This window comes from Pseudophryne corroboree, chromosome 4 (genome assembly GCF_028390025.1).
Source record: "Pseudophryne corroboree isolate aPseCor3 chromosome 4, aPseCor3.hap2, whole genome shotgun sequence".
NCBI classification, from domain to species: domain Eukaryota; kingdom Metazoa; phylum Chordata; class Amphibia; order Anura; family Myobatrachidae; genus Pseudophryne; species Pseudophryne corroboree.
In genome coordinates, this window is record NC_086447.1 from 869,665,132 (window position 1) to 869,689,788 (window position 24,657).

The 24,657-nt window shown below is 45.8% G+C and overlaps 1 protein-coding gene across 3 annotated transcripts; it reads left to right on the forward strand.

The window, feature by feature from the left end:
- The first annotated feature begins 731 nt into the window (after positions 1-731).
- LOC134911852 (putative nuclease HARBI1) lies at positions 732-24,360 on the forward strand. Of its 3 annotated transcripts, XR_010176898.1 has the most exons (6): positions 19,732-19,787; positions 19,884-20,634; positions 20,718-21,090; positions 21,401-21,422; positions 22,421-23,127; positions 24,258-24,360. XR_010176898.1 is itself a non-coding variant. In XM_063919839.1 (5 exons), the coding sequence occupies exons 1-4, from the start codon at positions 19,770-19,772 to the stop codon at positions 21,402-21,404; spliced, it is 1,146 nt and encodes a 381-aa protein (XP_063775909.1). In that variant the 5' UTR covers positions 19,732-19,769; the 3' UTR covers positions 21,405-21,422; positions 22,421-23,374. The 3 variants fall into 3 exon arrangements, 1 of the variants encoding a protein (XP_063775909.1); XM_063919839.1 differs by lacking the exon at positions 24,258-24,360 and having other exon boundaries at positions 22,421-23,374; XR_010176899.1 differs by lacking the exons at positions 19,732-19,787; positions 19,884-20,634; positions 20,718-21,090; positions 21,401-21,422 and adding an exon at positions 732-799.
- Positions 24,361-24,657: the final 297 nt, after the last annotated feature.

Below are 24,657 nucleotides of genomic sequence, written 5' to 3' on the forward strand. Positions count from 1 at the left end.
AAATGTACAGTTCCCAATAGCATCTGGAGCTTCTGTTAACCTTATGCCGCTACCCCTTGCTGCTCCGTGCAAAAAGTCACTATGTCAAGGTGCTCTCAGACCCCGAAATTAAACACTGCTTGAATCTCTTGATCCTTATCAATGTTACCTCTTTTATAACAGGCGAGTCACCAATAAAAGTCTGTCTTGGAAGTGACAGCCTGACATGAAGTAAGATCCTTCACTTATTCTCCACCAATAGTCAGGGTGAGCGTGTTACACGTCAGTATGGGGAGATTATACTCTACTACAGAGGGTATTTGGCTTACGTGACTACTAGGGTTACTCGAGTGCCGGGTCTTCTGGCAGTTCTACTCCACCTCTGGATCGGATCACTGACACTCCCGTTATCTGTCCTGTCGGTAACAGCCTAATTCACACTCACTGCAGCGGTCCAACAGGGATCATGTGGTCTGGGAAAAGGGATTGGTCAGGTTCCTCTCCAAACTTTGTCACTGCTCCATATTTGTCCTCTACACACAGTCCCTCACAAATGCTGCTGCTTCTCTTTGTAAGCAGCTCTCTTGGAGCTCAATCTCAGCCCCCTCACTCTCTATCACAGCATGCTCAAAGGGTAGATGCTAGAACCAAGTGGGCTAAAGGACCTCTGAGGTCAGGGGGAGGAGCAAGAAAAGCAGGATAGTACTTTCACTATCCACCCCAACAACTTCTCCCTTTAGTAACCTGGTGGCGAGTGAAGCGAGGCCATGAGGGAACATTCTGGGTACCATGTTCCGGTCTTGCTCCTCCTGCTGGCAACGTAAGAGTACCTTTATCCAACTTGGTTTTAGCCCTGCCCCTGAGTGTGTGACTGTGTAAGATTGTTTACATGTAGCAGCATTTATCAACGATGCTTGAGCCCTTTAGCACTCACTAAAGGAGTTACGTCATCCGTTCAGTATTCACCAAACGGTGGTAAACTAAGTTTACTGCTGTTTGCCCCTGTACCGCTCTCGCCAGTTATAAATGGCGAGAGCGGTATGGCCTTATTGCCGGCAATGGTGACCCAGCGCTGCCTTTCTTTTTCAACAAAGCCGTCTGGGCATTGCTGGGACCCCGCCGGGTGAAGGAGTCGTGCACATGCGCAGGTTGGCCGTTGCGCATACGCATGACTCAGCAGCCTGTCACTGGCAGCGGTAGGCTGGACCTCGCCGGAGAGATAAGTGTTGCTGAATACCAGCTGCATTTTCTTTCGTATCACAGTGATACCAATTGAAAAATGGCACTTGTGTTATTTTTCATTCATAAATGGGGCCCTTATATTCTAAGCTGTAATGGGGGCAGGGAGAATTGAGACTGAACACTCTGTGACTGTAGAGCGCTGTGTAAATGCAGGATGATAGGAATATTATTGTGCTGCAGGGTCTATGTACGTTTACTGGGGAGAGATGAGGCCACAACAGTCATCCCGGGTAATACAGAAATTACACTGCGTGACGTGTGTTTCCTGTCATGGATACAGCAGAGGTCGGGCAGCTGACAGGCACACCGTGCCCCAAGGGAGAGACACAAGCTTTAAAGGGAACTATTCATTTATCTGACATAAGAACTTGTACTTCTGATACTCACATTATTATTCTTTATACAACAAAATGTTATATTATATAGTGCAGCAGGGACTGGTGGTCTGGTACAATATGCAGTGTCAGGCCACACAGTGAGTGGTTGCATTTGGTGGGCAAGAGATAGGTAGGTAAATGATATTCCTTACGCGTTCCCTTTGAGTTTTATACATCGTTTTCCAGCCTCTCAGCCACCAGACCCAGACTTGCAGAGTATGGCTGCACAGTACAGTGCTCACCCCACTAATGCAAACTCATTGGTGCTGGTTTGTTACCAATCACAGCAGTGGAGGTCTTCCCTTGGTAAGTGCCTGTAATATGTCCACCAATCGGAATGCTTGAATCTGTCCGTGTCACCCGGTGCAGTCCGCACACCACTCTTGCCCTCCATCAGGCCTGGACTTGTGTAATAAGTACTCACTCCCCCCCCCCCCCCCCCCCACATCCCCCTCCCCCCACCTTGGCACTCCTATCCATGGCATCTTGCATGAAATTTTAGAAACAAATGTGATATGATGGTTGAATTGCCTTAGGGCCATTCTGCACATACGCAGTACGGCTCGTGTGCCTGTGCGGTCCTACCACCATTGTAGTTGTACGCAAACCTTTGGGTTTGCCTACAGCCATGAATCAGGCACACTGAGGTCTGCGATCGGATTGTTGCCGCCCAGACAGAGTGAAAAACCGCCCGTGCAAGTCTGCGTACGTCGGGCGAAAAGCTTTGTAAATCCGTTTGCAACTCACTCACCATCGAATACTTTATCCAGTCTGTGCAGTCTGTGCGTGGCCCAGGACTTACTCCTACAGTGCAATACAGACAGGCTGATCGGGGCCGCAGCTGACGTCACATACCTGCCCTGAAAATGCTTGGACACGCCTGCCTTTTTCCTGACACTCCCAGAAACGCCCAGTTACCACCCCCATACGTCTGCTTCCTGTCAATTAATCTGCGTTTGCCTAGCCATAAAAAAAGCAGTATTTTTTTTCCGAGTTTGGCCTCACACCTGCGCATTACAATCCAGACGCATGCGCAGCTATTCGATAATCAACCGCTGTGCGATTTCGCACAGCAATCAGGTCTGAATAAGGCCCTTATTCATAACAAATGAACACGGTCTATTATTATGTGCATTGGTATAATCTGTATGCCCACCATCGATTAGAGGAATGCTGTGGTGTCGAATTTACTGAATGTAATAAAGCACATTGGCCCTCATTCCGAGTTGTTCGCTCGCTAGCTACTTTTAGCAGAAATGCAAACACAAAGCCGCCGCCCTCTGGGAGTGTATCTTAGCATAGCAGAATTACTAATGAAAGATTAGCAGTTGCTAATGAAAGATTAGCAGTTGCTAACGAAAGATTAGCAATTCTGCTAATATTAGCAGAATTGCTAACGAAAGCAATTTCCTTGCAGTTTCTGAGTAGCTCCAGACCTACTCCTAGATTGCGATCACCTCAGTCCGTTTAGTTCCTGGTTTGACGTCACAAACACGCCCAGCGTCCGACCAGCCACTCCTCCGTTTCTCCATCCACTCCTGCGTTTTTACCTGGCACGCCTGCGTTTTTTAGCACACTCCCTGAAAACGGGCAGTTACCACCCAGAAACACCTACTTCCTGTAAATCAGCAGAGCGATTGAAAAGCTTTGTTCGCCTGTGAGTAAAATAGCACAGTTTTGTGTAAATTTGCTTAGCGCGTGCGCCCTGAGATGCATACGCATGCGCAGAACTGCCGGATTTTAGCCTATTAGCAATTCTGCTAAAATTAGCAGCGAGTGAACAACTCGGAATGAGGGCCTATGTTCTGCTGGAACATTTAGGGCTGGATTTAGAGATGGACGCAGTGGTGATGTCGGACCCAAGAGTCCAGTGTTTTCAGTCTGCGCAAGAGCCGCACTAAGGGGGTCATTCCGAGTTGATCGCTCGCTAGCAGTTTTTAGCAGCCGTGCAAACGCTATGCCGCCGCCCACTGGGAGTGTATTTGAGCTTAGCAGAAGTGCGAATGAAAGGATCGCAGAGCGGCTACAAAGTTTTTTTGTGTAGTGTCAGAGTAGCTCAAAACCTACTGAGCGCTTGCGATCACTTCAGACTGTTCAGTTCCTGTTTTGACGTCACAAACACGCCCTGCATTCGCCCAGCCACGCCTGCGTTTTTTCTGGCACGCCTGCGTTTTTCCGAACACTCCCTGAAAACGGTCAGTTAACACCCAGAAACGCCCACTTCATGTCAATCACTCTGCGGCTGCCAGTGCAACTGAAAAGCATCGCTAGACCCTGTGTGAAACTACATCATTCATTGTAATAGTACGACGCGCGTGCGCATTGCGCCGCATACGCAGAAGTGCCCTTTTTTTGCTTCATCACTGCACAGCGAACGAATGCAGCTAGCGATCAACTCGGAATGACTACCTAAGTGTGCGTACCAATGTTTCCCATACAGAGACACGGAAGCAGAGCAAAATATTTTCAGAGCGTGTTCTTGGGAAGTAACAGGGGGGGAAGTAACAGTGGGGTCTAAACAGATGCGGTCGTGCAGAGGGGTTACATACTATTTACAGGCGGGCGGGATGCCAGCTGTCAAGATCTCGACAGCGGAATCCCTCCTGCCAGAATGCCAGCAGTGGGGCAAGCGTTAGAGTCCCCTTGCGGGCTCGCTGCGCCCGCCATGCTGCCAACTCGGTGGCTCGCTGTGGGAATAGCCTCTGTGTGCTGGGATTCTGGCATTGTCGATTGTCGGGATTCCGGCATCAGTATCCTGACCGCCGTTCTCCCGACAGCCGGCAAATTTATTGCATCCCATGCTGAGGACACAGAAGGCCATGTTGGCGAAATTGCATCTACCATAGGGCTAGTGCAAGCTTTGATGCTGCGACCGATGGTGCTTCTTAACACACACAACTACAGATTAGTGCCTCAGCCGGTCGGTGCCCCAGTAGGAAGATTATCAGCTGCGGCATTAGCATAAAGACACAGCCGCACCTGCGTGCGCCTCTCCGTCAGGACCTTTGCACTATTTGGCTCATGTACAGCTGCTGTTTGTGGTTTGACAAATTATGGAGGATGTAAGGGTACTGTATGCAGCATAAGTAATTGCGCTATGGTTGTCTGTTGATTATTTCATGTGATCATTGACATGTCATACTTTCCACAACTCCAGCTGGAAGGACGCTAAGGTGAAGATTCTCCCTATACATACAGAGGCAACAAGCTCATTGGATTGATTGAATTACTGTTTTGGGGGCTTGATTCAGGGATGTACGTAAACCATATGTTTGTGGGATGACTGCACATGAGCAGGACCCATTCCCTGCATGTGCAGAACGAGTCCTGTGAGGTAACACACAGTGATCAGCGTTCCCAAAATGGAGGTGTGTTGTTCCTGTTTTCTGGGATTGGTAAGGACAGGGTCTGCATCTTCCAGGGCAGGCTGCCTGGCTTTGGCTGATTGGCGTATCTATAATGGGCACACGGGACCCTGAGTCCAGGGGAGACCACAGATTTAATTATAATTAAAAAATATATTTTTTCTGCCAATTTATTGATATATTGTTATTCATTGTTATTACACTCTTATTTGCTAGCGGTGGGTCTTATTTTTACTTATTATATTATTTTTTGAGAACACAACATCCCATTCCAGGGAGCTTTCTAGTAACCAGAAGTTAGGCCTGTGTGCACGCAAGAGCTGTTTATAGCCAAAGGAGAGTGGCCTCATTGGGGCAGACACATACAGGGGGAATTCTCTAAGTTTTGGTTACAATTATATAACCCAGGTAAGGAGGATGGGGCCTGCCCCCAAAGTGTTCCAAACCACCTAGAGCAGTGGTTCTCTAACTCATTCTTCAGGACCCCACACGGTTCACATTTTCCATGTCACCCAGGAGCTGCACTGTGTATCACCAACTGTCACATTTCAAAAATCTACAGGTGACCTGCAAAACATGGACCGTGTTGGGTCCTGAGGACCGAGTTTGAGAACCTGTGACCTAGAGGAAAGGCCATTAACGGCAGTCATCCACTTTAGCATTGGCCTCTTTCTAATGGGACATCTGGAGGTAGGATTTCTTAAATTCATGCGCCACGACTCTGGCAGTCCAGAATTCCGACTATCTTCGGACTACAGCACAGGCAGTCCCCCTCGTCCAAGACAGCAGGAGCTCCACTGGTACCAACACATGTAACTGTGACAGGGAAGGTGGCCCCCCTCATCTCTGGGCCCCAAAGCAGCTGCACTTCATGTACCTATGGTTGCTAAACCCTAGTTATGAGCCATCATAGAGTGTTCCAAAATATCACAGGCCTTACAATCCACATCCACTACCAATGGTGCAGTAATGCTGGAGACCAGTGGCAGAAGATTCCTAGGCAAGGAAAGGTAAGTATGCGAAAAACAGGAATATTGCATCAATTTAGGGCATTGCAGCCTCCAGATGTTCACTAGACCCAACTCTATCACAAGATATGCAAATCCCTGACCCCAAATAGGCTACTAGGGGGCATTTCACTCCAATGGTCTAGGGCCTATAATTAGAGATGAGCGGGTTCGGTTCCTCGGAATCCGAACCCCCCCGAACTTCACGCTTTTTACACGGGTCCGAGGCAGACTCGGATCTTCCCGCCTTGCTCGGCTAACCCGAGCGCGCCCGAACGTCATCATCCCGCTGTCGGATTCTCGCGAGGCTCGTATTCTATTGCGAGACTCGGATTCTATATAAGGAGCCGCGCGTCGCCGCCATTTTCACACGTGCATTGAGATTGATAGGGAGAGGACGTGGCTGGCGTCCTCTCCGTTTAGATAGAGAGTGAGACACTTGATTTACTGGAGCATTAGGAGTACTCAGAGAGTGCAGAGTTTTGCTGATAGTTATACTAGTGGTGACCACCAGTTTTATTTATTATTTAATATAATCCGTTCTCTGCCTGAAAAAAACCGATACACAGTCACATACCATATCTGTGCTCAGCCTCAGTGTGCTGCATGATAATATCATCTATGTATATCTGACTGTGCTGAGTAGTGCTCACTGCTCACACAGCTTAATTGTGGGGGAGACTGGGGAGCAGTTATAGCAGGAGTACATATTTAACAGTGCACACTTTTGCTGCCAGAGTGCCAGTGTGACTGACCAGCAGTGACCACCAGTATATTGTCTGCCTGAAAAAGTTAAACACTCGTGTGGTGTTTTTTTTTTTTATTCTATAAATGCATTCTGCTGACAGTGTCCAGCAGGTCCGTCATTCATTATATTTCTATCTTCTTCATACTAGTAGTTTAGGAGTCTGCAGTGCTGACAGTGTCCAGCAGGTCCGTCATTATACAATATATACCTGTCCTGCAGTAGTGATATATATATATTTTTTATATCATTATCATCCAGTCTATACTAGCAGACGCAGTACGGTAGTCCACGGCTGTAGCTACCTCATAGGCGTGCGCAGGGGGTGTGCCTGGTGCGCACAGGCACCCCCTAATGTCCGGTACCCCGATCTCACATGCCTGATGCAGTGATCTCCGAGCAGGCACCCTGTCATAACTGCATTACTGACTGGATGGCTGGGTTAATCAAGGGTTCCACTGCCACTGGCTTTCAAACTCCCGGCTCCACCTCCATGTACAAAAACAGCGTGATGTGTTGTGATGATGTCATGCTGCTCGCATGCCCACCCGTCACACCCGCCACACGCCCACCTCTCTCCTTCTATTCTATGCAAATGCCAGCCACTGATGAGGAGCAGCATGCAGCCAGCGTTCAATACTGGCAGGCGGTCGGCAGCAGCATTGACACGTCACGCATTTCTCCAGCAGCAGCAGTACTAATCTGTGACTGTCAGTGTCAGGTGAAAGAAAGGGGGAGCCAGACCAGGCTGAGAAGGAACAGTGCAATTGCAGTGAGTGCCATCAGGGGTGTTTGTTTGGTGCACACCAAAACATCTGACAATGCATCTGCATTATTAGGATTGGTACAAGGGTGGGTATTTTATATTGCATTAACCGTCAATAGATGGTGCTAGACACGCCCAAAAGGCGATGCTAGACACACACCTCCAACAGTGCACCCCCTAATAAAATGTGCTGCGCACGCCTATGAGCTACCTCTGTGTCGGCAGTCGCTCGTCCATAATTGTATACCTACCTGTGGTGTTTTTTTTTTTTCTATCTTCTTCATACTAGTAGTTTAGGAGTCTGCAGTGCTGACAGTGTCCAGCAGGTCCGTCATTATACAATATATACCTGTCCTGCAGTAGTGATATATATATATTTTTTATATCATTATCATCCAGTCTATACTAGCAGACCCAGTACGGTAGTCCACGGCTGTAGCTACCTCTGTGTCGGCAGTCGCTCGTCCATAATTGTATACCTACCTGTGGTGGTTTTTTTTTTTTCCATCTTCTTCATACTAGTAGTTTAGGAGTCTGCAGTGCTGACAGTGTCCAGCAGGTCCGTCATTATACAATATATACCTGTCCTGCAGTAGTGATATATATATATTTTTTATATCATTATCATCCAGTCTATACTAGCAGACGCAGTACGGTAGTCCACGGCTGTAGCTACCTCTGTGTCGGCAGTCGCTCGTCCATAATTGTATACCTACCTGTGGTGGGGTTTTTTTTTCCATCTTCTTCATACTAGTAGTTTAGGAGTCTGCAGTGCTGACAGTGTCCAGCAGGTCCGTCATTATACAATATATACCTGTCCTGCAGTAGTGATATATATATATTTTTTATATCATTATCATCCAGTCTATACTAGCAGACGCAGTACGGTAGTCCACGGCTGTAGCTACCTCTGTGTCGGCAGTCGCTCGTCCATAATTGTATACCTACCTGTGGTGGTTTTTTTTTTTTATATCTTCTTCATACTAGTAGTTTAGGAGTCTGCAGTGCTGACAGTGTCCAGCAGGTCCGTCATTATACAATATATACCTGTCCTGCAGTAGTGATATATATATATTTTTTATATCATTATCATCCAGTCTATACTAGCAGACGCAGTACGGTAGTCCACGGCTGTAGCTACCTCTGTGTCGGCAGTCGCTCGTCATCCATAAGTATACTAGTATCCATCCATCTCCATTGTTTACCTGAGGTGCCTTTTAGTTGTGCCTATTAAAATATGGAGAACAAAAATGTTGAGGTTCCAAAAATAGGGAAAGATCAAGATCCACTTCCACCTCGTACTGAAGCTGCTGCCACTAGTCATGGCCGAGACAATGAAATGCCATCAACGTCGTCTGCCAAGGCCGATGCCCAATGTCATAGTACAGAGCATGTAAAATCCAAAACACAAAATATCAGTAAAAAAAGGACTCAAAAATCTAAAATAAAATCGTCGGAGGAGAAGTGTAAACTTGCCAATATGCCATTTACCACACGGAGTGGCAAGGAACGGCTGAGGCCCTGGCCTATGTTCATGGCTAGTGGTTCAGCTTCACATGAGGATGGAAGCACTCAGCCTCTCGCTAGAAAAATGAAAAGACTAAAGCTGGCAAAAGCACAGCAAAGAACTGTGCGTTCTTCGAAATCACAAATCCACAAGGAGAGTCCAATTGTGTCGGTTGCGATGCCTGACCTTCCCAACACTGGACGTGAAGAGCATGCGCCTTCCACCATTTGCACGCCCCCTGCAAGTGCTGGAAGGAGCACCCGCAGTCCAGTTCCTGATAGTCAGATTGAAGATGTCAGTGTTGAAGTACACCAGGATGAGGAGGATATGGGTGTTGCTGGCGCTGGGGAGGAAATTGACCAGGAGGATTCTGATGGTGAGGTGGTTTGTTTAAGTCAGGCACCCGGGGAGACACCTGTTGTCCGTGGGAGGAATATGGCCATTGACATGCCTGGTGAAAATACCAAAAAAATCAGCTCTTCAGTGTGGAAGTATTTCAACAGAAATGCGGACAACATTTGTCAAGCCGTGTGTTGCCTTTGTCAAGCTGTAATAAGTAGGGGTAAGGACGTTGACCACCTCGGAACATCCTCCCTTATACGTCACCTGCAGCGCATTCATCATAAGTCAGTGACAAGTTCAAAAACTTTGGGCGACAGCGGAAGCAGTCCACTGACCAGTAAATCCCTTCCTCTTGTAACCAAGCTCACGCAAACCACCCCACCAACTCCCTCAGTGTCAATTTCCTCCTTCCCCAGGAATGCCAATAGTCCTGCAGGCCATGTCACTGGCAATTCTGACGAGTCCTCTCCTGCCTGGGATTCCTCCGATGCATCCTTGCGTGTAACGCCTACTGCTGCTGGCGCTGCTGTTGTTGCTGCTGGGAGTCGATGGTCATCCCAGAGGGGAAGTCGTAAGACCACTTTTACTACTTCCACCAAGCAATTGACTGTCCAACAGTCCTTTGCGAGGAAGATGAAATATCACAGCAGTCATCCTGCTGCAAAGCGGATAACTGAGGCCTTGGCATCCTGGGCGGTGAGAAACGTGGTTCCGGTATCCATCATTACTGCAGAGGCAACTAGAGACTTGTTGGAGGTACTGTGTCCCCGGTACCAAATACCATCTAGGTTCCATTTCTCTAGGCAGGCGATACCGAAAATGTACACAGACCTCAGAAAAAGACTCACCAGTGTCCTAAAAAATGCAGTTGTACCCAATGTCCACTTAACCACGGACATGTGGACAAGTGGAGCAGGGCAGACTCAGGACTATATGACTGTGACAGCCCACTGGGTAGATGTATGGACTCCCGCCGCAAGAACAGCAGCGGCGGCACCAGTAGCAGCATCTCGCAAATGCCAACTCTTTCCTAGGCAGGCTACGCTTTGTATCACCGCTTTCCAGAATACGCACACAGCTAAAAACCTCTTACGGCAACTGAGGAAGATCATCGCAGAATGGCTTACCCCAATTGGACTCTCCTGTGGATTTGTGGTATCGGACAACGCCAGCAATATTGTGTGTGCATTAAATCTGGGCAAATTCCAGCACGTCCCATGTTTTGCACATACCTTGAATTTGGTGGTGCAGAATTATTTAAAAAACGAGAGGGGCGTGCAAGAGATGCTGTCGGTGGCCAGAAGAATTGCGGGACACTTTCGGCGTACAGGCACCACGTACAGAAGACTGGAGCAACACCAAAAACGCCTGAACCTGCCCTGCCATCATCTGAAGCAAGAAGTGGTAACGAGGTGGAATTCAACCCTCTATATGCTTCAGAGGTTGGAGGAGCAGCAAAAGGCCATTCAAGCCTATACAACTGAGCACGATATAGGAGGTGGAATGCACCTGTCTCAAGCGCAGTGGAAAATGATTTCAACGTTGTGCAAGGTTCTGCAACCTTTTGAACTTGCCACACGTGAAGTCAGTTCAGACACTGCCAGCCTGAGTCAGGTCATTCCCCTCATCAGGCTTTTGCAGAAGAAGCTGAGACATTGAAGGAGGCGCTAACACAGAGCGATTCCGCTAGGCATGTGGGACTTGTGGATGGAGCCCTTAATTCGCTTAACAAGGATTCACGGGTGGTCAATCTGTTGAAATCAGAGCACTACATTTTGGCCACCGTGCTCGATCCTAGATTTAAAACCTACCTTGGATCTCTCTTTCCGGCAGACACAAGTCTGCAGGGGTTCAAAGAACTGCTGGTGAGAAAATTGTCAAGTCAAGCGGAACGCGACCTGTCAACATCTCCTCCTTCACATTCTCCCGCAACTGAGGGTGCGAGGAAAAGGCTCAGAATTCCGAGCCCACCCGCTGGCGGTGATGCAGGGCAGTCTGGAGCGACTGCTGATGCTGACATCTGGTCCGAACTGAAGGACCTGCCAACGATTACGGACATGTCGTCTACTGTCACTGCATATGATTCTCTCCCCATTGAAAGAATGGTGGAGGATTATATGAGTGACCGCATCCAAGTAGGCACGTCAGACAGTCCGTACGTATACTGGCAGGAAAAAGAGGCAATTTGGAGGCCCTTGCACAAACTGGCTTTATTCTACCTAAGTTGCCCTCCCACAAGTGTGTACTCCGAAAGAGTGTTTAGTGCCGCCGCTCACCTTGTCAGCAATCGGCGTACGAGGTTACTTCCAGAAAATGTGGAGAAGATGATGTTCATTAAAATGAATTATAATCAATTCCTCTATGGAGACATTCACCAGCAGCAATTGCCTCCACAAAGTACACAGGGAGCTGTGATGGTGGATTCCAGTGGGGACGAATTGATAATCTGTGAGGAGGGGGATGTACACGGTGATGAATCGGAGGATGATGATGAGGTGGACATCTTGCCTCTGTAGAGCCAGTTTGTGCAAGGAGAGATTAATTGCTTCTTTTTTGGTGGGGGTCCAAACCAACCCGTCATTTCAGTCACAGTCGTGTGGCAGACCCTGTCACTGAAATGATGGGTTGGTTAAAGTGTGCATGTCCTGTTTATACAACATAAGGGTGGGTGGGAGGGCCCAAGGACAATTCCATCTTGCACCTCTTTTTTCTTTCATTTTTCTTTGCGTCATGTGCTGTTTGGGGAGTGTTTTTTGGAAGGGCCAGCCTGCCTGACACTGCAGTGCTACTCCTAGATGGGCCAGGTGTTTGTGTCGTCCACTAGGGTCGCTGAGCTTACTCACACAGCTACCTCATTGCGCCTCTTTTTTTTCTTCTTTGCGTCATGTGCTGTTTGGGGAGTATTTTTTGGAAGGGCCATCCTGCCTGACACTGCAGTGCCACTCCTAGATGGGCCAGGTGTGTGTGTCGGCCACTTGGGTCGCTGAGCTTACTCACACAGCTACCTCATTGCGCCTCTTTTTTTCTTTGCGTCATGTGCTGTTTGGGGAGTATTTTTTGGAAGGGCCATCCTGCCTGACACTGCAGTGCCACTCCTAGATGGGCCAGGTGTTTGTGTCGGCCACTTGGGTCGCTGAGCTTAGTCACACAGCTACCTCATTGCGCCTCTTTTTTTCTTTGCGTCATGTGCTGTTTGGGGAGTGTTTTTTGGAAGGACCATCCTGCGTGACACTGCAGTGCCACTCCTAGATGGGCCAGGTGTTTGTGTCGGCCACTAGGGTCGCTTAGCTTACTCACACAGCTACCTCATTGCGCCTCTTTTTTTTCTTCTTTGCGTCATGTGCTGTTTGGGGAGTATTTTTTGGAAGGGCCATCCTGCCTGACACTGCAGTGCCACTCCTAGATGGGCCAGGTGTTTGTGTCGGCCACTTGGGTCGCTGAGCTTAGTCACACAGCTACCTCATTGCGCCTCTTTTTTTTCTTCTTTGCGTCATGTGCTGTTTGGGGAGTATTTTTTGGAAGGGCCATCCTGCCTGACACTGCAGTGCCACTCCTAGATGGGCCAGGTGTTTGTGTCGGCCACTTGGGTCGCTGAGCTTACTCACACAGCTACCTCATTGCGCCTCTTTTTTTCTTTGCGTCATGTGCTGTTTGGGGAGTATTTTTTGGAAGGGCCATCCTGCCTGACACTGCAGTGCCACTCCTAGATGGGCCAGGTGTTTGTGTCGGCCACTTGGGTCGCTGAGCTTAGTCACACAGCTACCTCATTGCGCCTCTTTTTTTCTTTGCATCATGTGCTGTTTGGGGAGTGTTTTTTGGAAGGGCCATCCTGCGTGACACTGCAGTGCCACTCCTAGATGGGCCAGGTGTTTGTGTCGGCCACTAGGGTCGCTTAGCTTACTCACACAGCTACCTCATTGCGCCTCTTTTTCTTCTTTGCGTCATGTGCTGTTTGGGGAGTATTTTTTGGAAGGGCCATCCTGCCTGACACTGCAGTGCCACTCCTAGATGGGCCAGGTGTTTGTGTCGGCCACTTGGGTCGCTGAGCTTAGTCACACAGCTACCTCATTGCGCCTCTTTTTTTCTTTGCGTCATGTGCTGTTTGGGGAGTGTTTTTTGGAAGGGCCATCCTGCGTGACACTGCAGTGCCACTCCTAGATGGGCCAGGTGTTTGTGTCGGCCACTTGGGTCGCTGAGCTTAGTCATCCAGTGACCTCGGTGCAAATTTTAGGACTAAAAATAATATTGTGAGGTGTTCAGAATAGACTGAAAATGAGTGGAAATTATGGTTATTGAGGTTAATAATACTTTGGGATCAAAATGACCCCCAAATTCTATGATTTAAGCTGTTTTTTAGTTGTTTTTTTTTAAAACACCCGAATCCAAAACACACCCGAATCCGACAAAAAAAATTCGGTGAGGTTTTGCCAAAACGCGTTCGAACCCAAAACACGGCCGCGGAACCGAACCCAAAACCAAAACACAAAACCCGAAAAATTTCCGGTGCACATCTCTACCTATAATAGACTCTAGGCTATTATCAATCAGTGGTGAGTCTTCGGAAATGGCCAGGATCTCAGCACATCTGTTAATCGACTGACTGTTATAGATGAAGTGGGAAATAAACAGCCAGTATTATATAAACTGCCCTTTGTTTGGGGCAGACTACAGCTTGTCTAATTATGCACACTTCATGGGCTGACGACAATCGCTCTAAAATCAAACTTTTGGAAAAAAAACCTCCAGAAATACGGTGTTTGCGCCTGATGCCCCCAAAGTGACAAAAACAGGATGTCTTAAGTACACGCCCACTTTTCAGCCACGCTTTCCTTTGCTGTGTGGACAGTTACTAACGACACACTGGGTGCCACTGACCGCAATGGTGCCACTGTTTAAGGGTCACGTTGGGAGGTCAAAATGATGAATTATTTTTGGACCCAGACACAGTAAAGTCAGTTCTCAAATCTTTTAGATGATGGTACCCTAGGAACTTGGGCCCTCATTCCGAGTTGGTCGCTGAGATTCATCGCATCGCAAATGTACGAAAACTAAGTGTCTGCGCATGCGCAAAAGCGTAAATACGCATGCGCGAGTACATACGTACGACATTAGTGCAAAAATGCCAAATTTAAACCAACACGTAACTGGCAAACGAAAACGAGGAGTGGCGGAGGCGTGGCGGAGGCGTGGCGGAGGCGAGACTTCGCAATGCTCCGACATGGGCGTGAAAGTGGGCGTACAGTGTGGGAGTATGCAACTCGCAATGGGCGTGTTTTTCGCAATTATACCTTGTCGCTGTTAAATCTAACATAGGAAACCGTAGCAACCTTCACGCAGCAGCCGAGTAGGTCTGCAGTTACTCTACATTTGCGAAGTACTGTTACCAAGTGTGTATGCAGTAATTAGCTGTTAATTGGAGAGCACATTCATCTGATGGCCAATTCAGAGGCGTCACCAGGTGTGGTGACACCCGGTGCGCGCCCCGGGGCGTGGCCTTACAGCTAGGGGGCGTGGCTTCGCGGGGATACTGGTATCGTCACTCTGGGGGCGTGCCCAGCATCTCCGGAGATGCTGGGCTTCCCCCAGAGACGGTCTCAGTGTGCTGTCGGCTCCTCTGCTATGACAGGAGCCGGGTGCTGTAGCGGAATTTCACACTGCAGCACCTGGCTCCTGTCACTACGGAGGAGCTGACATTTGGTGTCACCCCCTCCAGGTGTCACACCCGGGTGCGGGCCGCACCCCCCGCACCCGCCTTGTGACGCCACTGGGCCAATTACTAGCTAATTACTGCGCAGATGAAAGTTAGCAAATAGCAGTTGTCTGAACCAACATTACATGTTTATTCTACTCACATATAAATCACACACACTGCCAAATAAGGTTGTTTTTAGTGTTAAAGTTGGTGTGTAAACATTTTTAATTTTTTTTTTAATGTTTGTAAGAATAACAAATACAAACAAGTGAAATAAACATTTAAATTTAAAGCTGCAACATTTTTGCTAAAGAAACCGACAACCAAATAATGCAGCATACCCTTTCATTTTGTCAGAAATGTAACATTAATTTTTGTTTATAATATTTGACAATGTTTTAAATGATGTCCTGTTGATCAATAGATAAATCTAAAAAGTGTTGTGTCAGTTTACTTAATATGGACATTAAAGTGTGGTGCAAAGCATACCTGTATTTGTTGGATGATGCAATTTTGTGGGAGAAATTGCAGATTGGTCCACAAGTGTCTATATGCTGACCTAATTTTTCTGGAACTAACATTTACCTAATGCATTACCTTGAATAAATTGCACAATTTTTAATTTTTTTTTTTTTATTACTGTAGTAAGATTTCACAACATGAAAACAACATGGCTACACGTGAGTCTCACAGGCAGAGATGGACCAAGCAGCAAGCATATGGCACTGACACAAATGATAGAGCAGAACTTAGTACTCTGCAAAATTCAGCTTCTGACTAAATTATAATTTGTAATCAAAAATAATACATATTACACACCCTGCCACACAAAAATTTTGCCACAACTGAGAAAGAATTAGGATCCACCACACAAACACAACAATACATAGCACACTAGTAAGAGGAAGATGGCTCTGGTGTTTATACCCAAAAACTCACAGGCTACAATACCTCCAAACATAAATAATACATTTCACTAAGAGGGAGTTATCCATTCTGGCCACACAAGCCAACTCCAAAATAACATAGAGGCAACATGAAAAACATGGGTGCTGCCCATCTGGAGAGACATCACTTTCTTTTTTTTCTCCCCGCCTGAGGCTGTTCTTCTTGGCTTGGTCTGCGGAGCGACCTTCGTTGGGCCTGCCCAGTGGGCTGTTCTTCCTGGGCAGGGGCAGGGGAGGGAGCCGATGTGGGTGGCTCTCTGCCACTGTGGGCAAGGGAGACAGCGATGGCCTGGAGCCCTTGCAAGATGTTATTTGCAAGGCTTTGGAATGAGGAGGCAAGTTGTTCTTGGCCCTGCCTGATCTCTGCCAAACCTTGGCAGAGTTGAGCAACACCTTGCTCAACACTGGTTCGGTGCTCAGTGAGCCGGACAGCTATCTGGCTTACCTCCCAGAGGATCCCGTCTTGAAACGCATTTAGGCTCTCACCATACCTAGCGATTTCAAGCAGGATCTCCAGGATAGCAGAGGGTTGGGTGGGGGGGCCAGTAGGAACCTGCAGAGGTGGGATTTGTGGCCCCACACTGGCAGACCCACTAGGTCCCTCCACCTCAGCCTCAGCCACATAACCCTCCTGTGACTCAAACTGATCATCCCCCTGTGCTGTGTTTTGTGGCAAGCAAATAGAAGAATGTGTGGGAAAAGAGTACAATAAAAAATTAGATTTAATTTTATAAATACTGTTTAAATTGCAGACAAATACATGTGTAAACTTACCTGGCAAGTCATGTCCCGTCAGGATCTCAGGCAGGTCCGTGTCCATATTTGACACCCCTTGGGCCTCCTCATAACTGATACAGGGCATCGCCATCTCCTCCAAGTCTGTAAACTCCACAGCGACAGATGGTCCTCCCCCTGTAGCCCTTGAGGCATTCCACTCCGCAGACCTCTTTGCCTTCAGGCGGGATTTGAAGTCGGCCCACCTACATATGTATTGTGAAAGAGGGGCAAAGTAGAGTATTATTATTTGTGTATGTAAATATCTAGGACACATGTTCTGCTTCTGTTTGCTATACATAACATCACATGTCACTGCATTTTTAAGACAACTTAGCACAGAAAAAGGACTGGCAAGATGCACTTACCGTCGTCTAACTTCCTGCGATGTTCTGACGACAGAGCCAACTTCATTCACAGAATGTGTGATGTCCCTACAGATGCGATCTTTTGTAGCAGCACCCATGTTTTTGGGGCCTCTATGTACTTTGGTCATGGCCTGCGTGACCAAGACACGCAACTCCCTCTTAGTGAATGCTGGCTGTCTTTTCTTACATCTGGAGGTAGCCTGTGAGATTTCTTCCTGCTGCTCCTCACCATCTTCCTCCTCACTAGCAGCTTCTGTCTGTTGTGTTTGTGTGGCTAATGCTGATTCCTCCCAGTTTGTCCAGTATGTGTGTGTGGCAGGGTATCCCCACTCAATTGTTGGGGCTCAGAACCTGACATTTGCAGAGTACTAGGTCCTGCCTGTTCAGAATTCGCAGAGGCGTATTCCAACATCCGTTTCTGGCACTCTAGGCGTTTTTTCGCCAATGCCATCTGCTGCTGTGCAATGCGGTCCATCTCTGCTGTTAATTCCTCACGAGAAGCCATGTTGGAGATGACGTGTGTACGCCCAGGTGTGTGCCTATTTATACCTACGTGCGACGCGTTCATTCACACAGGTGTACAGTATGGTAATCTTGCTATTGATTGCACTGCTTATTTAAGGGCCTACTTTGCACGCTGTGAGTGTTGGTAGTTTGTCGTAGTTGCAGTTTGGTTTGTTGGCCCGTGCGTGAAGGTGCTAAAGTACTTTTCTGAGTGAGTAATTGTCAAGCATACCTTTGTCCGTTTGTTCGCGTTTAGCATATAGACAGTATTGCATACTTTTTGCGAAATTCCGTTTGTGAGTATTCGTGCATTCGTCTTGTTCAATTTTCCTGTTTTTTTTTTTTTTTTGCTTTTGGATTATTAAATGTTTAATTTTGTAAATATATATTTTGATTGTACATTTTTAACACTAAGCCTGTGCTTCAGTGTTGCTGTTGTGTGGACTAATGTTAAAATGTTGTTCTTACTGTCATTTTTGGTCTCTTGTAGGTGTCTTATTTGTGGTGACTTAAACCCGTTTTCTTTTAGTTCATTAGTGTGACCTCGAACACTAATTGGCATTTATTTTCTTTGGAGCAGGTAAGTCCCATTTGCCTGTGTTGGTGCCTGTTTGTGTTAATGGTCTCTATGTTGTTCTTACTGTCATTTTTGGTCTCTTGTAGGTGTCTTATTTGTGGTGACTTAAACCCGTTTTCTTTTAGTTCATTAGTGTGACCTCGAACACTAATTGGCATTTATTTTCTTTGGAGCAGGTAAGTCCCATTTGCCTGTGTTGGTGCCTGTTTGTGTTAATGGTCTCTATGTTGTTCTTACTGTCATTTTTGGTCTCTTGTAGGTGTCTTATTTGTGGTGACTTAAACCCGTTTTCTTTTAGTTCATTAGTGTGACCTCGAACACTAATTGGCATTTATTTTCTTTGGAGCAGGTAAGTCCCATTTGCCTGTGTTGGTGCCTGTTTGTGTTAATGGTCTCTATGTTGTTCTTACTGTCATTTTTGGTCTCTTGTAGGTGTCTTATTTGTGGTGACTTAAACCCGTTTTCTTTTAGTTCATTAGTGTGACCTCGAACACTAATTGGCATTTATTTTCTTTCTTTGGAGCAGGTAAGTCCCCTTTGCCTGTGTTGGTGCCTGTTTGTGTTAATGGTCTCTATGTTGTTCTTACTGTCATTTTTGGTCTCTTGTAGGTGTCTTATTTGTGGTGACTTAAACACGTTTTCTTTTAGTTCATTAGTGTGACCTCGAACACTAATTGGCATTTATTTTCTTTCTTTGGAGCAGGTAAGTCCCCTTTGCCTGTGTTGGTGCCTGTTTGTGTTAATGGTCTCTATGTTGTTCTTACTGTCATTTTTGGTCTCTTGTAGGTGTCTTATTTGTGGTGACTTAAACCCGTTTTCTTTTAGTTCATTAGTGTGACCTCGAACACTAATTGGCATTTATTTTCTTTCTTTGGAGCAGGTAAGTCCCATTTGCCTGTGTTGGTGCCTGTTTGTGTTAATGGTCTCTATGTTGTTCTTACTGTCATTTTTGGTCTCTTGTAGGTGTCTTATTTGTGGTGACTTAAACCCGTTTTCTTTTAGTTCATTAGTGTGACCTCGAACACTAATTGGCATTTATTTTCTTTGGAGCAGGTAAGTCCCATTTGCCTGTGTTGGTGCCTGTTTGTGTTAATGGTCTCTATGTTGTTCTTACTGTCATTTTTGGTCTCTTGTAGGTGTCTTATTTGTGGTGACTTAAACCCGTTTTCTTTTAGTTCATTAGTGTGACCTCGAACACTAATTGGCATTTATTTTCTTTCTTTGGAGCAGGTAAGTCCCCTTTGCCTGTGTTGGTGCCTGTTTGTGTTTGTTCAAAGTGTTTTGCTTATGTTTGTCAGCCATCTTTATTATAATTAATCTTATTTTTCCCAGGATTGTTCTGCAAAGTAGTGCTGTTCTTGCCTGTACTAGCTACTAAAGGGCCAACTTTGTTTTTTAATTTTTTAGAGATGTCTAACCGATTTTTGTAAATTTATACTTAGGTGTTTGTGATGTCTTTGATGGTCTTATTATGTTTTTTTTTTTTTTTTAAACAATATGTAGGTTTCACACTTTTAATTTGTGTTTATCCTTTTTTGTCTCAATTTCACATTTTCACGGAATTGAACCCAGAAAAAATGTCTTATGCTCCTGCAGTAAGTTGACACCCCGTTTTTTTTTTGTTTTTTTTTTAAATTTAGTTTTTTGGCTTTGCATTTGTCTTATTCAACATGTGTTAATCTTTTTTAAAGTGTGTGATGGCAGTGTTTGTGGCAGCAGAAGCCCTCCCACCCCAACCCACGGCAGCACTCCCACCCCAACCGCCAGCCCCACAACCACAACCGGCTCCTCATCAACCAAGGCAACGGAGGCGTGCTAGGCCACCAATTTTCCGAACCCGTGTCCTACTTTTTGGGATGCCAGATGATGTTGTTGTGCGTAGATACAAGCTGCCACCACATCTAATCCTAGACACTCTCTCCATAATAGAGAGTGATCTGGAGTCTTCAATTTGGTATCCTACAGCAATACCACCATTGACACAATTCCTTGCTGTGTTACATTTTTTGGCTACAGGGTCTTTTCAGCATGTAGTTGGAGACCTGGTTGGCATGTCGCAGGGCCAGTTCAGTAAGGTCCTGCGGCGTGTCAGCCAGGCTTTCCTAAAGCGGGTTAAGCAATTTATTGCTATGCCTTTGGATGTTGGTGCCCTAGATGTGGTGAAGCGGCAATTTGAGGAAGGTGGTAGTCGCTTCCCACATGTTATTGGGGTTGTGGATGGCACACATGTAGCTATTCAGCCACCAAGACATAATGAAGACATTTTTAGAAACAGGAAACTGTTTCATTCTCTGAATGTAATGGTTGTTTGTGGGCCATCCCTCCAGATCCTTTCCCTGAATGCCAAGTTTCCAGGAAACTCACATGATGCGTATGTCATTAGACAAACAGGGATATGGCACAGATTAAGATCAAGTCAACGAGCAGACATGTGGTTATTGGGTGAGTTGGCCAACATAATTTCCTGTCATTTTTACCAAATTATCGGAATATACTATTTCTAATTTTTACTTCTCATCAAACAGGAGACCGTGGATATCCTTGCACCCCCTGGCTCATGACTCCTTACCGTAATCCCAGGCCAGGACCACAGATGGCATTTAACTCCGCGCTTACTGCCACTAGACAGCTGGTGGAGCGCACAATTGGGGTCCTTAAAGGGCGGTTTCGTGTGCTCCACCGCACTGGTGGCGACATCATGTATTCGCCGGAGATGGCAAGTAAACTAGTGGTCCTGTGCGCTATACTACACAACATCGCGGTAAGGAGTAGCGTAGAGCTTCCTCAGACAGAGGAATTGCCTGATGAGGAGCCAGGGGTTGTCCGACACTTCGGTGGGGGGAGTGTTACACGGAGGGGGAGCCAAGTCAGGGCAAGCATTGTTGCAGAATATTTCAGGTATAGTTTTTTATTTGTTTTTTTTTATTCAAAATAAAAAAACACAGTATGCTTATGTTCATTTTGTAATGTTGTATTTTTTTAAGCTATTGTAAGGTCATTGTGTAATTATTTTGGTGTGTGGGAATCTGTAATATTTTTTATAAAAAATATCCGTAAACAGGTTAAGCTTACAATGTGTTATTTGCAAATATAATAATGTTATGTTGCTAAATAGTGTCCTTATTTGTTTTCTTTCCTAAAAACATGTTTTTTTAAACAAACACACAAACAAATGAAAATGAATGTTGACCACTTTGTGACTGTCCAGCTGAATGATCACACAAACTGTGGTGAGTACACAGATATGTTTCGAAATTTAAACAAAACTGTGTGTGTGTCTGTGTCTGTGTTTGTGTTGGGGTTTTTTTTTTTTTATTCCTTCTGCGACTGCGTATTTCCGCTCGTGCGATTTAACACTCTGCTCTTCCCAGCATTGCAAAGATCAATAAAGTTATTAGAAATGACAGCATAGATTTTGGACCAATCACATGCTAACAGACACTATAAATATATGCCCAAATAAGGAAAACGCCATTGCCATGATGCGTGCGGCACCTTTCACCAGGCGGGAGCTCCGCGTCCTGGTTGCGGTGATGGACCGCCGCGTAGGCCGCGTTGGGCGCTTCATCCCAAATCGGGTTAAGCGCGAGGCCTACGCGGAGGTCCGCCACCTACTGCGGTCTCGCGTCCGCAGCAGGCGGACAATCATCCAGCTGGAGAGGAGATGGAGTGATCTCCGCAGGAGGACTCCAGAACTGTTGGCGGAGATCCGCCAGCAAATCAGGGAAATGCATGCACGCAGTAAGTTACATTACATAAGATTATTAGCATAAAATTAGCAAATTTACACTAAGTGGTAGGTTAATAGCAACACTGAGTGAACAATTTTTAAAAATAGGACAGTGTGTGTGGTTAGGGCAAACAGTACTGACTGTGTCAAAGTGTTACCAAACAAGTGCATGTTGTACAGAATTAATACCCAGGCAGGAAACTGTACCCAAAAACTTGATCAGTGGTGTCTATATAATAAGGTGGCTTGAATAGTGATCTGGTGATGTTGCCTAGACCAATCAATATGACTCAATGAAATATATTAAGGAATGAGCGTCCAAATAATTTATTTGAAACATTTTGGTTGCTGGGGCCAACATGAAGAGGTTTTTAAAATGTGTTGTTAAAAAAAATAAAAAAAAATGTGATTTTTACATGGAACAGAACAGTGTAATTTACAAATGTTTAGTATGTAATTTAACATGCAAATAAAATTTTCCCACAAATATCATTATAGGACGACCACAACGGCAAAGACATCCAGTGAGCCCACATCAGGCAGCTTCTCAGCCCCCTTCCCCTTCTCACTCCCCCTCCACTTCCCAGTCCCCCTCCCCTTCTCACTCCCCCTCCACTTCCCAATCCCCCTCAGATTCCCAGTCCCCCTCAGCTTCCCAGGCCCCCTCAGCTTCCCAGTCCTCCTCAGCTTCCCAGTCCCCCTCAGCTTCCCAGTCCCCCTCAGCTTCCCAGTCCCCCTCAGCTTCCCAGGCCCCCCAGCTTCCCAGTCCCCCTCAGCTTCCCAGGCCCCCTCAGCTTCCCAGGCCCCCTCAGCTTCCCAGGCCCACTCCCCTTTCCACTCCCCTTCTCAGCCCACCTCTCCTTCTCTTTCTGTGACCCCTTCTCCTCCTTCCCAGTCCCCTTCTCCTTCTACTTCCAACTCCCCTTCTCAGCCCCCCTCACCCTCTATTGGCCTAACATTCTCTCCGCCCCCCTCGCCCTCTCAATCAGACCCACCCTCAGAAATTAGATTCCCAAACCCTCCTCCTTACCCCATCTCTCCTCCTTCCCCAAACCCTCCTCCTTCACCCATCCAGCCTCCTTCCCCCATCCCTCCTCCTTCACCAATCCCTCCTCCTTCCCCCATCCAGCTGCCTTCACCACCCACAGAATGGGCAGAAGAAGCCCCTGATGGGGTCAGTGGTGACCCTAATGTTGCTGAGGAAAGTAAGTGTTTTTACATTTCAGTTCAAAATATGACCTACTTACACTTACAATGTACAAACATGCACTGTTGTACTGTTTTAAATCAGCTAGCAAGGTACACATTTTCATTAATTATTGATGGTGTTCATGTTGCATTGATATTTTTTAGAGTATCATTATATGTAGTGTTTATGTGTGCAATGTGTTGTGTGTCCACTCTAGGTCGACACTAATTAGTTTGACAGGGTTGCCAGGACTACATAGTTTAATATGTGTTTATTTTTCACAAAAACATTTATAGCTGAGTGCAGTTTAGTATGTTGTTAGTCTTTTACACTTGTGCCTCTCTATTCATAATGTTTGCACTTAAAAAACACATGCTTCACTTTGTTAGCAAGCAGAACAACACAATGATTTGTGGTGTTAAAGTTACACTCACAAAATGCTAATTTGTAAAATTTAAACCTGTTTTACCTTATTTCGGAAACTGGATTTACATGGATTGTGGGCATGCTAGGATATGTAGTCCTTCAGAAGATGTTGATATGCAGTGTGATCATGCAGGACCAAACCTCCTTAAATTTAATTCTCTTCAGTCCAGATGTGAATGAATGGCAACATGGTGTTACATTTACTAAGATGGTAGTTATCTTTAACATGGGATGTTGACCATAGCAACCAATAAGATTAGAAATTAAATTGTTATGCCCACTTTTACAAGATAACATGTTTAATTTGTTTGTTTGCTATGGTCTACTTCCCATCTTAAATTGAACTCCCGTAGTAGAAAATGGACAACATGGTGTGGTTCACTTTCTAGTTTAAAAAAAAAACATTGCTGAGCAGGATTGTGTATTATGCTACTGATTTAGCCTTAAAGCAGCCATGATGTAGTCACTTAGGCATTAAAGCAGGCCTGTCCAAACTGCGGCCCTCATGCTGGAGAAAAAATACACATCCCAGCATGCCCTGACACAGATTTTGCATTCTCTGACCACAAAACTGGGAAAAGGCATGCTGGTAGATGTAGTTTCACAACAGCTGGAGGCCAGCAGTTTTGACATGCCTGCATTTAAGTGTGCTTTGTGCCTTTCTTGGATAATAAGTAATGTAATTCAGTTATTAATGTTTCTGTTGCTTCTTAATTTCAGATGTTGCAGTTGGAGATCCAACAAGTTTTGGAGGCATTATTGCCAGAATGCGACAACACCTGCATGGTGTTTTAAGTTGTCTGGATGATTTGGAAAAATTTACATGAGTTTGTTTTTTTTGCAAAAAATATTAATGTTTTAAAAAATATAAAAAATAAAAAAATTATGATTCAAGTTAACCGGGTGTTGTGCTTATTAATGCAAAAAAGGATCAGCAGAATGGCAGGCAGAAATAGTTTAAATTAAACATTACTCACATGTAACGTAAGTTTACAATTAAAAAATCAGTTAGGAGATTATTGTGTTAATAAACATGTAAACACCTTCATTCACAAACAACATCTTTTAAAAAAGATAAACAAATTTTTTAAATATAATAGTTTTTTTTTAAACACTTTTA